At 40.9% G+C, this 14,267-nt stretch overlaps 1 protein-coding gene across 2 annotated transcripts in view; it reads left to right on the top strand.

The window, feature by feature from the left end:
• The first annotated feature begins 589 nt into the window (after nucleotides 1-589).
• Nucleotides 590-14,267, top strand: part of ARHGAP42 (Rho GTPase activating protein 42) — a 165,970-nt gene continuing 152,292 nt past the window's right edge. For both annotated transcript variants that reach the window (XM_068930400.1, XM_068930401.1), the window contains exons 1-2: nucleotides 590-1,406; nucleotides 2,157-2,266. In XM_068930400.1, coding sequence (XP_068786501.1) covers nucleotides 1,153-1,406; nucleotides 2,157-2,266 — 364 coding nt within the window. In that variant the 5' untranslated portion in view covers nucleotides 590-1,152. The remainder of the gene's footprint in view (nucleotides 1,407-2,156; nucleotides 2,267-14,267) is intronic.

The raw sequence follows: 14,267 nt of genomic DNA, 5'->3' as shown, positions 1-14,267 counted from the left end.
TTGGAAATTCTCAAGTCAGTGGAGGAAGATGTGAATTACTTGGAGAAACATATGGAACTGGTTAAAGGGATAATGGTCAGTTATTTGGAGGGAGGATGTCAGGCTGGAGGGAAGTTCTCAGTAAACTTTGCTGCATACAGTTTCAGTGCTGGTCTCACTAATGTTTCCATTCATGATCTTGATACCAAAAGTAGCAATGTGGTTACGAAACTTCTGAAGATGAGAACATTATACAGTAAGAAATGAATTATTTTGCTTACCAGAGTAATTTCTTTGAAATAAAATACAACGTACATATGTTTGAGCTCAAAAGAAATGTTTGCTTTACCTTTGGAATCTGCTGGTTGAGAACAGAGGAGAAGAAGGATCTAACTGGATCAGTGAGCCCACAAACGTAATTTGGTAATGCAGTAGACAAATACAATCCTACTCAAAGGTGTTTCTAGTATAGAGAGGTAGTTAATGTGGCTGGAATACAGTCTTGTGTATAAATTCAGTAACCTGTGATCAAGTAAGATTAATTCAAACTTACAGAGATATAGACAAGAACTATCAGGATGAGAAAATAAATTAAAACTTTATAACACAATGCTTTGATTTATTTACCTGTCATATGGCAGGACAACATGACTGCTTTCTATAACTACATCAAAGAATAAACATGGTAGAAGACAAACTGTTTTCAGCTACAGGACGATGCCGAAAGAACAAGCACATCTAAAGTGACCGTACAAATATATGCAGGCTGAAAATTAGATTTTTAATAATTGGAAAATTTCTATTTTGGAACATTCTTCCCATACAGCAAGTGGATTTTAAATGGTATTGGTTTACAAATGAGATAGGATACTATTGCTTGAAAAAGCAAGGAAATGAACTTGTTGTCCCAAGAATCCCTTCCAGTCTTGTTTTTGTATTGGAAGAACTGTGTCAGGCAGCACGCCAATGAGCAGCGGTCTGGGGTCAGTATGGATTGAGAGAGCCTTCAATGGGTCGGTTAATGTAAATATCGACAGCTAGCTCAGACATGATCCTGTAGGCAGGAAGTCTGAATCTTGGTTTTTTTCCCCCGTAGCAAACTCTGCAGGCCACACGGTTGGAAATGACAGCGTTTTCTGCGTTTCCGGCGTTCTGCAGGCATCTATTACGGGTATGACGAGCCGCGGAGAAGCGGGACGGGCACGAACTGAGCCACAGAGCGACAAGGCCCAACAGCTTCGAGCTCTCGCCACCTGCGCACTTCAACGCCGAAGAGCGACGGGTTTGGCAGCGGGAGGGGGGAAGGAAGCAGCCTCGCCTCCTTGCAAGCGGTTCTGGGCGAGAGGCAGGCAAGCTGTGCTGAAGCAGGCCGGTTCTTGCGGCCCGCCCGGAGGCTGGCCTCCAGCAGCGTGGCAGCTGGCTCCCAGGTGTGTTTACAGACAGCTTTCTTCAGATCCCAGCCGCTGCCTCGGCGGCCGGCGCGTTTGGCGGGGCCGCGCCGCTCCCGCAGGCAGGAATCGGCCCAGCCGCCAGCGCTGCCCTGGCGGCGGCCAGGCCCGCGGCCTCCCGCCTGCCTCCGCGGGGCGCGCTCGGGCCGCGGCGCAGCGCGGCCGCCCCCGTCCCGCAGGGCCCGGGCCCCCCCTCCCCCCGCTGCCCGTGCGGCCTCCCAGCGCGGCCGCGCCGGGTCGGGCCGAGCCGGGCCGCCGCTTGGGGGCAGAGCGCGGCGTGGGCCGGGGAGGGGCGGGGAGGGCGGGCGGGCATGCTGGGCGGGGAGGCGGCTCTGCTCGGCCGGGCTGGGCCGGGCCGGGCCGGGGGAGGCTGGCGCTGAAGTGAAGGCAGAGCAGGGAGGAGGAGGAGGAGAGCGAGGTGCCGGGAGCGGCGCTGGCGCTGGGGAGCCCGCGGTGCCCCGCGGCAAGCATGTAGTTGGGTGGCAGCGGCCGCAGCGCGCCGCCTCTGCCGCCAACGGCTGCCCGCGCGGAGGGGCCGGGTGCCGCCGGGCGGCCCGGGAGCGTCAGCGGGCGGCCCGGGAGCGCCGGCGGGCGGGCGGAGGGCGCGGGAGTCGCTCTTGCCCCCGGCTCTGCCCTCGGCGCCGTCTGCCGGCGCGGCCCGGCGCCGGCCGCGGGCGCCGCTGCCATGGGGCTGCCCACGCTGGAGTTCAGCGACTCCTACTTGGACAGCCCGGACTTCAGGGAGCGGCTGAAGTGCCACGAGATCGAGCTGGAGCGGACGAACAAGTTCATCAAGGAGCTGATCAAGGACGGCAGCCTGCTCATCGGCGCCCTGCGGAGTGAGTTGGGGCGGGGGGGGGGGAGCGGGAGCGGGGGCTCCTTTTGTTTGAATGGGCGCCGCGGAAGGGCTCCCCTGCCGGCCGCCGCCGGGAAGGGGTCTGCGCGCCGCCGGGCCGGGCCGGGCCGGGCCGGGGGCGGGAGGCGCCCGGCGGCTCGGCCGGCGGCGCCAGTGGCCCTGCGGCCAGGTGCATGGCTGCGGCGGGGCTTCCGGGCGGGTGCAGCGTGCTGCTGCCTCACCGCCCACGAGATCTCTGCCGATGACGGAGGTGTCTGCAGCCACCGGGCGAGGCGAGGCGCCGCAGGGGTCTGTGCGCGGAGCGTGTGCCCTTCTTACCTGTAATTTCTCCTCCCTTCCCCCCCCCCCCCCAACCCTCCAGTCTTGTTGGAATAGTTCGACTTTTCTTTCAGAAGCTTCCAAAGACGAGGCCGGACGGTTTCGTGCTTTCGTGTGACTTGAGCGTTGACGGCTTCTCGGAGCGTCGGAAAACGGCCCGCGCTCGCTCAAGAGCATAAAGTAAAAGTCAAGAGTTGCCCTCGCTCGCCTTGGCTCCTCGCCTTTAGCTGTTGCCACCTACTTGGTGTCCTTAAGTTGCTCTGCCTGTCTCTTATCTGTTGCCCAGAGCTTTCCTCCGGGGAGAGTAGAGGGGGGACACGCAGCTTCTTGCTCACTGTGGAGGGAGATGTTGAAGGAAAAAGGTAGTCTCTTTAAATAGTCCATGAACACATCTGCCACATCGATACACTATACTAGTTTTTACAGAGTTGAAAGGTAGCAGCATTGCTCTTACAGGGACAGGGAGGAGGTGTTGTTACGAGCTCCTTAGCTGTAGCTCCTGTATCTAGCTGAAGCCAACCCAGAATCTCAACCCAAAGCTCTGCTCTTTGCCTGGAACAGGAGGTCAAATTGTGAGATAGTGTTTGGCCAATATTTGGATTGGACATTAATTGTATGTGTGTATGTGTATGTCTCCACTGTGTATACAGTTTATGTGTAGCATTGCATTTACATAAAAGAGCTACAGGCTTTCTGAGGTTTTTTTCCTGCAAGTCTAAATGTTTTTGGACATCTCTCTTAGGGAATAGTTTGGATACAAGTCTTACATCTTATGCGAGTTTACATTAAATTCAGTAAGGTCCTGTGCACTAGCCTGTGCTCACAGAGTCCAAGATGATAGTTTATATAGAAAGTATGCATATGTGTATAGCCAAAAGCTTGACAGTACATTTTGCTTTCCAGAGAAGGAAAAAAAAAAAATTTTTTTTTAAAACTTACTTCAGGTTTTTCTTTTTACTGAAAACGTTTTTTTTCCTCAAAAAAACACAGGACATTTGTGCTTGTTTAAAGTAGTAAAAAGTTTAAGTTATAAAATTAAGATAAAAGCTTTGCTTCAAATTTAGCAAAAGCTTAAATACTACTTCAAACCTGGGTCTACAAGATAGTATACACAAATAATAATGCTAGGTTAGGGTACCCCATGTGAACTTTCTTTGGCGTGGACTAGCATTTGAGATTGGCTTCTTCTTGTTCCAAATGAAATCAATGAACAAGCTCCTTTCCTCTTAAGTTGTCAGAGGCCTCTGTAGAATGACTGCTGTTCTCTAGGAGTAATTTAGGCAGATTCTGAAGTGAGTAGTCCCATTATCTTCATGAAGACTACTCGTAAGTCCTTGCTAGATTTGAACGTTGTATCCACATGTTTAACAACTCTGCCCTTCTTTCAGAAGGAGAAGCAATATTTCTGCCTCAAGAAATTGATACTTATCCTGCAAATTCTTCTGAATTTTAAAAATTTCAGTTCAGATGTTATTTTGTTTGACATAACGCTTATCATATTCTATGCAGATCTTGAAAATGCTGCATGCTCTGGTGTCCTTAAACCTTCAGAAAATAAGCTCTGCTCTGGTGTAGAAAGAAGTATTTCTCTTCTCCGTGTTCATTTCCAGCCCCTTAGGTTTTTTGACTGTGCCTTCCAGCTGCCTGCATCTCTGTGTTAGGATGACTGGGGAAATGTCTGTGTGTTTTGAATAAAATAGAAATCCCTGCTTTATACAGTACAGACTCTGATGTAGATGTTTGTTTTGGCAAGAAGCAGTAGTTTGCTTCCTAGAGTAAAGAAAAGGACTTCTGGTTTGTTATGGTGCGCTCCTACTCTGCTTTGAAATGAGTGTAAAATGGTGTTAGTGCAAGGCCTTTTCTAATTTGAAAATCTGATCAAACAGTGGAGTAAGTAGTTAATTTCACTAATGGACTTTTATGATTTGTTCCTTGAAAATGTCATAACCTGCTAGAAGCCCTGGATACCAACAAGCTTTATTTACCATGTTTTATCTCTTTAGAGGATCTAGGATTTTTCATTTATGTGTAACTCTTGAGGGTCAGTTCTGTTAAGTGAAAAGTTAGGACTGCTGCAGAGCTTCAGTGGAAGTGGATTTGGGGACATACTTTTCCTGGTCATATTTGCAGGAGAGATAGTGAGTTTGACTTAATACACTTTGTAAATATTATTGCCTTTTAATTTATCTAAATGTAAGATATTATGGGAAACTCCAGTATGTGTGTAGTTTTTCAGATGGAATTAAACTTTTGTATTAAAAGTTCCAGAATATTTGCTGTTATCTACAGAAATAACTATAAAAATGTAGTGTTTAAAATATGTAACAAGAGTTTCCACATAAACTGAAGGTAGAACTAATACACGTAATGTAATATGTAAACATTTTGAAGGTCAGTTGTTGGAATGGTCCCAGGCTAAGGTCACACTCTATTTTAGTGTGGTTCTGCTGTATAAATTCTTAAGAATCCTGCTTTCCAAAGTAATTTCTAGGGCCATAATACTGAGCTGTAAAACAGCAGTATTGTGAATGCAGTATGTGAGAGCTGATAACGCTAGGAATGACCCAAACATATTCTTGCCTTGGTTCCTCCTCTTTCTAGGCACGAAAGACTTCTGGGAGAAGAACAGCGGTTGTAGGGTCCAGTTCAGTTAGTTAGCATCGCATTTGTATAGCCAGCGTGCTTAGTTCAGCCTTGTCCTACAACAGGTGTTCAGAGACTGTTTTTTTTTTGTTTTGTTTTTAGTGATCTGAGGTAATAGATACATTGATGTCAGTTGAAAGGTTCATAATTATGCATATAATGGATGTTTCTGTTATCTTAGAAAGTTACATTTCTAAAGAGTGTTAACTGTGTGTGGTCACAATTCAGTAGGATCGACAGTACTCCATGATGCCTCTGGAGGAGGATTTCTGTGTCTTTAACGTTCATTAACTTGTAAGTTGGAAAAAAAAATCTAGAATAAATAATCTCCTTCTGGTACAACTGACCTTCCTGATTATTTGGTAACTTGATTTGGTGAGTTCTTCAGGCACCTAATTTAATAGATCTTTCAGACATATGCTTAAAATGGATATGCTCAAATGCTTCACTTAATACAGCTGGATTCCTGAGTCAGAGTTGAAGTTTTTCCTTCTCATTGATTCCAGCTCATTTTCAGGTGAAATATCAAGCCTCTTTTTCCCCTGTACTCTTTGCCTGTAGTATACTTCGTAATTTCTTTCCTTCTCAGTTGCCTTATAGGGGGAAGAAAAAACCCTTAGTCTGTAAGTTTGTTGTAGTTTATATAGAAAATATCATTATAAAAAGACCTGTATGGTTTTAGTGTCCATAATAGGCCCACTGTTCTGTCAAAGACAGTGAATATTGTATTAAACAATCCAGAAGAGTAACGTGTATGCTGTACTGGTGGTCTCCTGGTGTATTGCTGTGCAGAAGCCTTCAGTTTTTCCCTCTGATTTTTGAGGCCCTCTCTCTTCTCATGTTCATGCATGCAAAATGCTAACTAGATATAGTTTGGGATTAAATAGGTGAAAGCTCACTCATTTTTTCAGGTGATTTAGATATTGATAAACCTTTTACAGCATTCTGCTGTGATGTAAATAATGATAAAGAGCTATGTAATATAAACAATACTTAGGAGAGGCCTTTAAGAAATCATAATTACTATGCTTAATTTTTGTGAGAGTTTTTACTCCTCTCTGAGTTAGTAACCTGAAGTCCTTTGTTTTATTTCACTGACTGTTTAACACCTTCAGAAACAGGCACAAGATGGAAACGTCTTTTTTTTTCACAATATTGTGTTTTTTTTTTTTTTTACTAAATTTTTATATAAATTCCACACAGAAATGGCTTTGTCTCCAAACTGTTTTGACATACAGCTTTCATGGATGATTTCTTTGTGTCGTAAACCTAATAGTAAAAGTACAGTGATGAACCTAGCTATATGCATGGAGGTTAGCTGTCTGGAAAAAAAATAATGGCTGAATTACAACATGAGAACCAATGGTTTTGTTATCTCTCTTGGGATTTTTTTTTTCTTTTGGTGTAGAAAAACCTTCGTATCTTTTTCAGAGAGATACGTTTTCCCAGATAGCTTCGCCTCACATATTTTCATGTGATTGCATCTTTAAAAATGTCTTTTCCAGATTCCAACTGGAGCAGAAGTGAGTTCATTGAGTAATAACTGCTGAAGTTTGGTAACTCCCATTCTCTTTTATTAATATAGATTTCAAGTAAAACCACTGGTTCCTCATACTCCGTATGTGATCCCGTGACGGTAAACATGGAGTTATTAAAGTAGAGCTTCCTCTTGAGAATTTCAGAAATAAAACACATTGCCTTTGAAAGTGGATTGCTTTTCTTTTTTTTAGTTATGTAATACAAAAATGCGTAAGTCTCTGCCTTTCCACATATTAGAAAAGTTTCCAGTTAAAAGAAAGTTGAACCTTAGGCATCGTCATTAATGTTTCAAAGTCATCTGCCACTTCACTATTCTGTGATTTCTGGTAGGCCTTTGTGTAGTCCGCTCCTGCTGGTGTTTCACTCAGTTATAGACAGTTTTCAAAAACACTTTTAACAGTCTTCAGCCTTTTGTGCAACGATACCAATGACTTGCTGGTTCTTGGCCAGAGAAGGAGTTTAATTACTGCCTCTGGTATTTGAAGCAGCTGCAGTCTGTATAGTGTTATCTTTAATAGACTATATAGAGAAAAACAAAACAAATACTAGCATGAAGTGATTGGGAACAGTATTTTCTATCCATCATATAGTGTTTCATTTTGAAACAGGAATCCTCACAAGTGAATTCCCATGCCGTCATTAATTAATATTGTGTTAATGAAGTGCTTAAACAACACAACACGGGTGTTCTTGTGCCTTAATATTGAAACAGGTATTCTTTAAAGAAACTTTGCAATTGGGTAATGTCAGGTGAACAGAGGAATAATTGAGTTTGACATGTCATTTGAAATGGTGCCTCTACTTTAAAAAAATATTGTGCAATTTATTTTAAACTAGGAATTTCAAACTTAAAGTGTCTCTGAAAAGGTCAAATTTAATCTGTTTCTTAATAGTCTAGTTGGCTTTTGACTACTACATGTTTCATTTGCTATGAATAAGATAAATGAATTCTATTAATAAGAAACCAGCTGCTTCATGAATATTGTCTTTATTACAATGGAAAATATGATGCTGCGGTCATTGAACTGCAGATCTCTTGGGGTTTTGCGGGCAGAAGTGCTACAGCCACTTGCAATTTCCTATAACAGTAAATAACTTACTATCCATCCTCTGTGAAAAATACAGAGGATAATTCTATCCTTCTTTCCATGGGAATAATATGTAAAACAGTGTTTTGCCATTCCCTTTATATTCATATTTTCCTATAGTCTCAAAACTCTCATTATAAAAACATTCTGAATACGGAGGAATTAGGTATTTAGGAGTATCTTGGGTTTCCTTTGCTGTTAATCCTGTCTCCTGCTAGTGTCATGTAATCCTTACTTGTCAAAATCTGTTTTAAAAGCAGTTTTTATCCTTAGTATTCCTGCTAGAGGGCTATTTTAGAACCTTGTTGCTTGGAGGTTTGAGTAACTCATTAAAAATATATTTAATCTGGAAATTCTAACTTGTTTGTACTCATTTTTTATTTCGCTCCACTCTTCTACACTGTTTACTCTGATTTGCTTTGGAATGATCATGTCCTTTTGCTAGCCTGAACAAGCTGTTCTCACCCTCTCACACAAGAGTTTCTTCAGTTTCTTAGTCATTTTAATAGCCCGTTTCTAAGCCTTTTTGAATTTGTTTTAAATGTTCAGGAGAATAGAAGAAAAAGTAGGGGAAGCAGAAATAAGATAATAGTTGTGCACAAGTTTGATCTTTGCTCATCATATTCTGGGAAAGCAGCAATTTATTAAATGGAATCAGTGTTTTTAATCTTCTCCTAACTATGTAGTGTTATGAATTCCTCAAATATATTATGTAAGGTGAAAAAAATTCAGGACTTTACAAACAGTAGCAATCAAGTAAATATAAAACTTGTGGAAAAGATAGCTTGATCCTCTCCTATATTAATATGATATTGAAGTATTATTAGGCCGTAATCTAACCTCCCGTTTGCATCCTGTGAAGTGCAAATGGCTTTCATTAGAAAGATAACACTTCTCATAGTACCTAGTACCTTATGAACTGTGGACTACATTATTGTATAGTTCTTCAGATCAGTTGCAAGTTATCAACTTAAATTGGTTCTCTGTCCTGAATTATGCAAACTTGTCTTTCACAGGACGTGAAAGACTTAAGCAACGTGTTCTTATTGTGCTGGTATTTTGTTAGTATAATTCAGGCATGGGAAAAGAGTATGGGAATTCTCATGCCTTCAGAAGTCTTATCTTCTTTTAGCTTAATATGCAAAGCAGAGTGCAAGGTGCTGCAAAGTCTATGTGATATATCTGGCTCTACTAATGATGATATTTCATCTTTGGCAAGTTGCTTAAATGAGAGAGTTGTAGAAACAAGTTGATGCCGTTGTAGAAACGGATGCTGAGGGAGTGACTGATTTAGTTTGCTAGCTAGTGACCTTTTGCATGAGATGGAAGTTACAGACAGATGACAATTTAAAACAGGTCAGTAGAGGTGGGTAGAGGCAGATATCTCCCCTCCTGTCTGCTGGGAGAAAAGCATGTCCCTAATTCAAGAAGGCGTTTAATAGTTGAGCTCTTACGGTAGAGAGCTGAGAAGTTCCTTGGAGTGAGATATTTGATTGCATCTTCATGAATTTACTTGTTTTCTCCCAGCTCATTTAAATGACTACTTTTTCCTTGGATACCTGTGAACTGTATATTTGTACGGCTAACTTCCCATGTATTTCCACTGAGGATCAGATCATCTAAATTACTCCGATTCTAGTAGTCTAGAGGATGTCTAAAAGAAGCAGGAACTGCAATACCTATATCCTGCTCTGTATTTAGGTCTTAGTTACACTGGGAGGCAAACACTTGAGGAAGGATGAATATTCCTGTGCTGTGCAGTGATGTTAGGTATGGGGATTCAGACTGCTTCCTCTGCCAAGGGGTGTGTTTAAATAAATCAGATGTGTCGCACACAACACAAACAACAAACACACAACCCAATGTGTCACACAACAAACCCCAACCTTCTAAGGGGTGTCTTTCTATAATTTTTGAAGACCTGTGACTGAAGATATCCTCCTAGGTCATCGAATTTTCTTCCATAAGATATTGGGCATGTTAGTATGTTTCTTCTTTCTGCTGTATGCCACAGTCTTAATATGTCTTGGGATCACGTGGGTTTTTTTTTTTTTTTTTGCAGATTTTTCACTTATATGTTTTTTGTTCCTCTGTCTAGCAGAGTTAGCCATTCTTGCATACTGTTCTAACTTAGGAATGTGAAAATTATGATATAAAAAGAAACAAAAAAACCCCACACCGTATACTAGTCTTTAAATGTGTGATCTGCTGCTTTCAGTTCATTTTCTTTTACACTTGTTCTCAAACTTATCCAATTGTCAATTTCATTTTTCCCCTTTTTTCTTCTCCATCTTTTCACCACTTTTCCAGTGTTCTGTGTTGATAATGCCTCCCTGTCTTGTGTCAAGTTGGCATCAAAGTAAGGTTGGAGAAATAAAGGAGATTTTTTCTCAACATCGTTCCTTAAATAATATCCAGTAACGACATTCCTCTGGTTGGACGTTTGCAGCACAGCCTTTTCCCTGTTGCTTCCTATAGCTTTCCTACAAGTTCTCCCTTTCTCCACCCTAATAAACTTCTGTTGTCTTCGTACCATGCACTTTACTGTTGGTTAGTTAAATCTGTCCTGGTGTGGTGCTGGTGTTTTTAATATCCATTGCTTTATCTAAGAAAGACGTCTTCTGAACTGGTACACTTTACCTTTAGTAAACGTGTGTTGCCTTTTACCCCATTTTTCTATTCATTTCCTAGACTTTAATTGTTCTTTCCTTCAAAAAATGTTCTAAATAATTGCACGTTTTTAAGGTTGAAATAATGGACCATGCTTGTTGGATTGGTATCTTTATTTCTTAAATATGAGCATATATCTGCTACCTTGCCGTAGAAGACTCCTTGATCTGATTGATTTAAAAATCTTGGGTACCTAGTTTATCTTTTCATGTGTTTAGGTTTTTAGTGTTATAAGGAATACAATATTTGTCCCAACTCCTGTTTGAGGCTAGGTTCTTTATGTTTTTCATATTAATGTGATAGTGTGATTATTTTGTATTTTTTATATACACCTTCATATGAATTTCTCTTGGTTTTTTCATATAGATAGCATTGAAGTTGATGCAAATGGAAGTTGAATATTAATTTTAGTTTTGGGTCGTACTTGAATCTTTGGACTGTGTCTGTTTCTGTGCTATTTTTACTGCTCATTGGCCTTCATTCTTATTTGTGTTCTCCTTTGACTTTTAAAGGTAAAAAGTTGTTTCTTTTTATTTAATAAATTTCTACATTAGTTTACCTTTGGCACAGAACTATCATTTTCCAAGTGGGGGGCTGTATTTGTGAAATTACCCTTAACTAGGCTGAAACTATCTTGTTACTGATGAGCGTATGGGCTGTATTAGAGCCTGCAAAAGTGACCCAGCACTACAATGATTGCTGGCTAAGCTGTTGGAATTCAGCTAGTTTTTGGTACAAAACCTGGTTGACTTAATTTTTAAAAAATGCATCTACATGCAGATATGTTTTGAATATAACATAACCATTTGCTTTAAATATTGATCTCTTTTTTTTCACCTCAATCCATGATCCTCTGCTTACATCTCCATATCGTTTCTTCAGATGGTTATTCCTCCAGTTAACTTTGATGTCTTTCATAGAGTTGTTTTCTTGTAACTAAGGTGCAAATGCAAGGTGACTTCTAATATATGTTTAGACTTTCTCCATATATAGTCATCTCCAATGTCAGGTTAATTACACAGATTCTGGCTTTTTGAAATGTAGAACTTTTGTTACAGACTTTTTTTGTGTATGTGCTTATTCTTGCATTTAATTTTAAACTGAATGAGCATGTGATTACTTATGAATACATAATTTGACAAAAAACTATCTGATAAAATAACCTGAGACTTACCTTGCATATTCTAGGCCAGTCCCTACTATGTAACAAAAATACCCATGTAGGAGGGGAGAAGCTGTGAGGCTTGTATTTTATCAGGTGAATTGAGATATAGTCTTTTTTCCTGTCCTTAAGAACTGTGGTCGTAGCTGTTGTCTGTTGCAGGTCAGACTATAACTGTGCAGTAATTCTGGATTCTGCTCTGTTCTCTTCTAGCACCTGAGTCTCTGTGCCATCCTCTGTGAGTAGCAATGAAGAGTGGTTCAGTTGTCCCATAATTCTCCCAGAATTTCTGACCAAAAGAGGTTACTAGAGGGTACCTGTCTGAAGCCATGTTTTGATGCGTAATTTTAAGCCAGCTCCGCCGCTAAATAAACAAGCGGAAACCCCCCAGAGCCGACCCCTTCCTCCTTTCCCACTCTTAGAGTTTGTTTCCACCCTTGTTTTGTCCTGTAAGTGGTTCTAGTATTGCTGTTTGCGCAGCTGTGAACTATACTGGATCAGGGAACTAAACGAATCGTTAATCTTTGCTGAATAATTTTTCACCTCTCTCAGTTTCCTGATTTGGTTCATTATGTGGCTGCGGAAGTGAGTGTGCTGCTAGAGTACAGGGCAGCCTGGGAGTGCAAGTGACCCTGGAAGCTAGTGGCTTGGGGGAAGAATAGTGGCTGGACAAGTTATTGTTGGTTGGCAGTGACTGCTTAACTGCACACCAGAGTACAGCTGAAGTTAATGTATGTTTTTGCATGGCATACCAACAGGGCAGCTAACAATGACAATGAAAAACACTTTGTTTTTGCAGGAGGGGGATCAGCGTGGTTAATGAGCTGAACATGAGCTTGCAGACTGACAGATGCTAGAAACATCATATAATCCTTGCATGTATAAGCTGCAGGTTGCATGAATAATAGCTATATTTGGTGGTGAGTGTTGTCCAAGTCTCGTCCTGCAGTTCATGTTGTAGGGAGGATGCTGAAAAACTGCAGAGGGTCAGAGACAATCTGTGAAAATGCTCAAGCTCCTTTTAAACCATAAGCACCATAATGCGTGTTTTTTTGCAACTGCTTAATTCAAAGAGAAAGTTACAAATTTATTTGGATCACAGAACAAATGTTTGATAGAAAGTTTCTCCGTACCGCAGACCAAGGTATGTGAAGATCCAAGTGCTGACTGAAGCGATGCAAATTAAGATTAGAAATGTATAACTGTTTATTTAATAAGACATTTCCTTAAGGTTAGGATGGACTTTTTATTGCTGGAAGTTCTTAAATTGTTTAGATTTTTTTTTTCCAAGACATGAACAGTACAGTTTTACCTATTGGACTTGAAGTAGGAAGTCCTGAAATTTCTGTTCAGTGGTAGTTGGGCTTGGTGATCACGTTGGTTCTCTCTGGTCTTAGAAAGACATTTTTTCAGGTACTATCCACTGCTTGAATGTATATGTGGAATCTTGAAAACTGGGAAGAATTAACCCTGCAGACATCTTCTAATTAATCTAATGGTTATCAAGTTTTGAAATGCTTTTAAATGAGGCCTTGAATGGTTCCTTCTGGTTCCCGTGTTACTTAGGGATTATCATTACATGGTTTAAAACTGTTTTACTGTAATTACAGTCACATGATTTTTTTTTTTTTCTTTTAATTTTTGAATACTAGATTGGCTGGTTTATTTCTGAGTGCTTACATACGGATGTGCAAATGTGCATTGAAACGAACTCAAGCAGTTGAAGATATTATCGTTCTTTCCTTATATACAGACACTAAATAAATATACTCAATTTAAGTTTCTGTGCTACAAGTATGTAAAGATAGCAATTTTGAAAGATTCTTAATGTTAGGAAAGCAAGGTTACTAGCTCAACTTGTTAGTCTATTGAGATAGAAACTATCTGAAGTACTTCAAGCATCTTAAAATTCTCATAGTTGAGAAATTTGTATATAGTGTATTTCATATTGTATAGTCATCTCCTACCATGACTGAGTTAATCTGAAAATAAACAGATAACTGATGTAAAATCTCGTAAGTGTGTCTCCAAACAAAGAGTTGTAGGCAAAAATATAAGGCCTATAGTTAGACTTCATTAAATTTTCTCACAGTACAGTCAGTGTGGTTGGCTTTTTGCAATGGAAGTATAGAGCTGCTGTGTCTTCCTGCTGTTCAGGATTCTAAGGTCAAATGTGAAATGCGAATGTGAATTCATTTTGTGAAGAAGGGTACATTTTCTGTTTACATAGTCCAAACTTCTTTGTATGATGAGAGATTTCCTGATAAATTAAAATGCAAACTCAAAAGTCTTGCATTAATTTATCTTTTCTTTTCGCTTAGCTCCTTGAAGACACCATTGTGTGTGCACTAGCTGGTATGATGCAACTCATTCTCCTTTGGAGAAAGGAACTGAGATCATTTATATCTAAGTCTTACCACCTTTCATTTATCTGTAGATTGCAGGTTTGAAGAGAAGCCATTAAAGCCATGTTTAAGTCATTGCTTAGTGTTCCTTTGTGTAGTTTTTGATTGGGAAGTGCAAATATGAGTTTTCCCCCTTTCCCCTTTCTTTTTCTTCGCATC

The sequence above is a fragment of the Struthio camelus genome, chromosome 1 (genome assembly GCF_040807025.1).
Source record: "Struthio camelus isolate bStrCam1 chromosome 1, bStrCam1.hap1, whole genome shotgun sequence".
In the NCBI taxonomy this organism is placed as follows: domain Eukaryota; kingdom Metazoa; phylum Chordata; class Aves; order Struthioniformes; family Struthionidae; genus Struthio; species Struthio camelus.
Note: the sequence above shows the minus strand (reverse complement) of the source record. Positions and strands in the feature narration are given on the sequence as shown.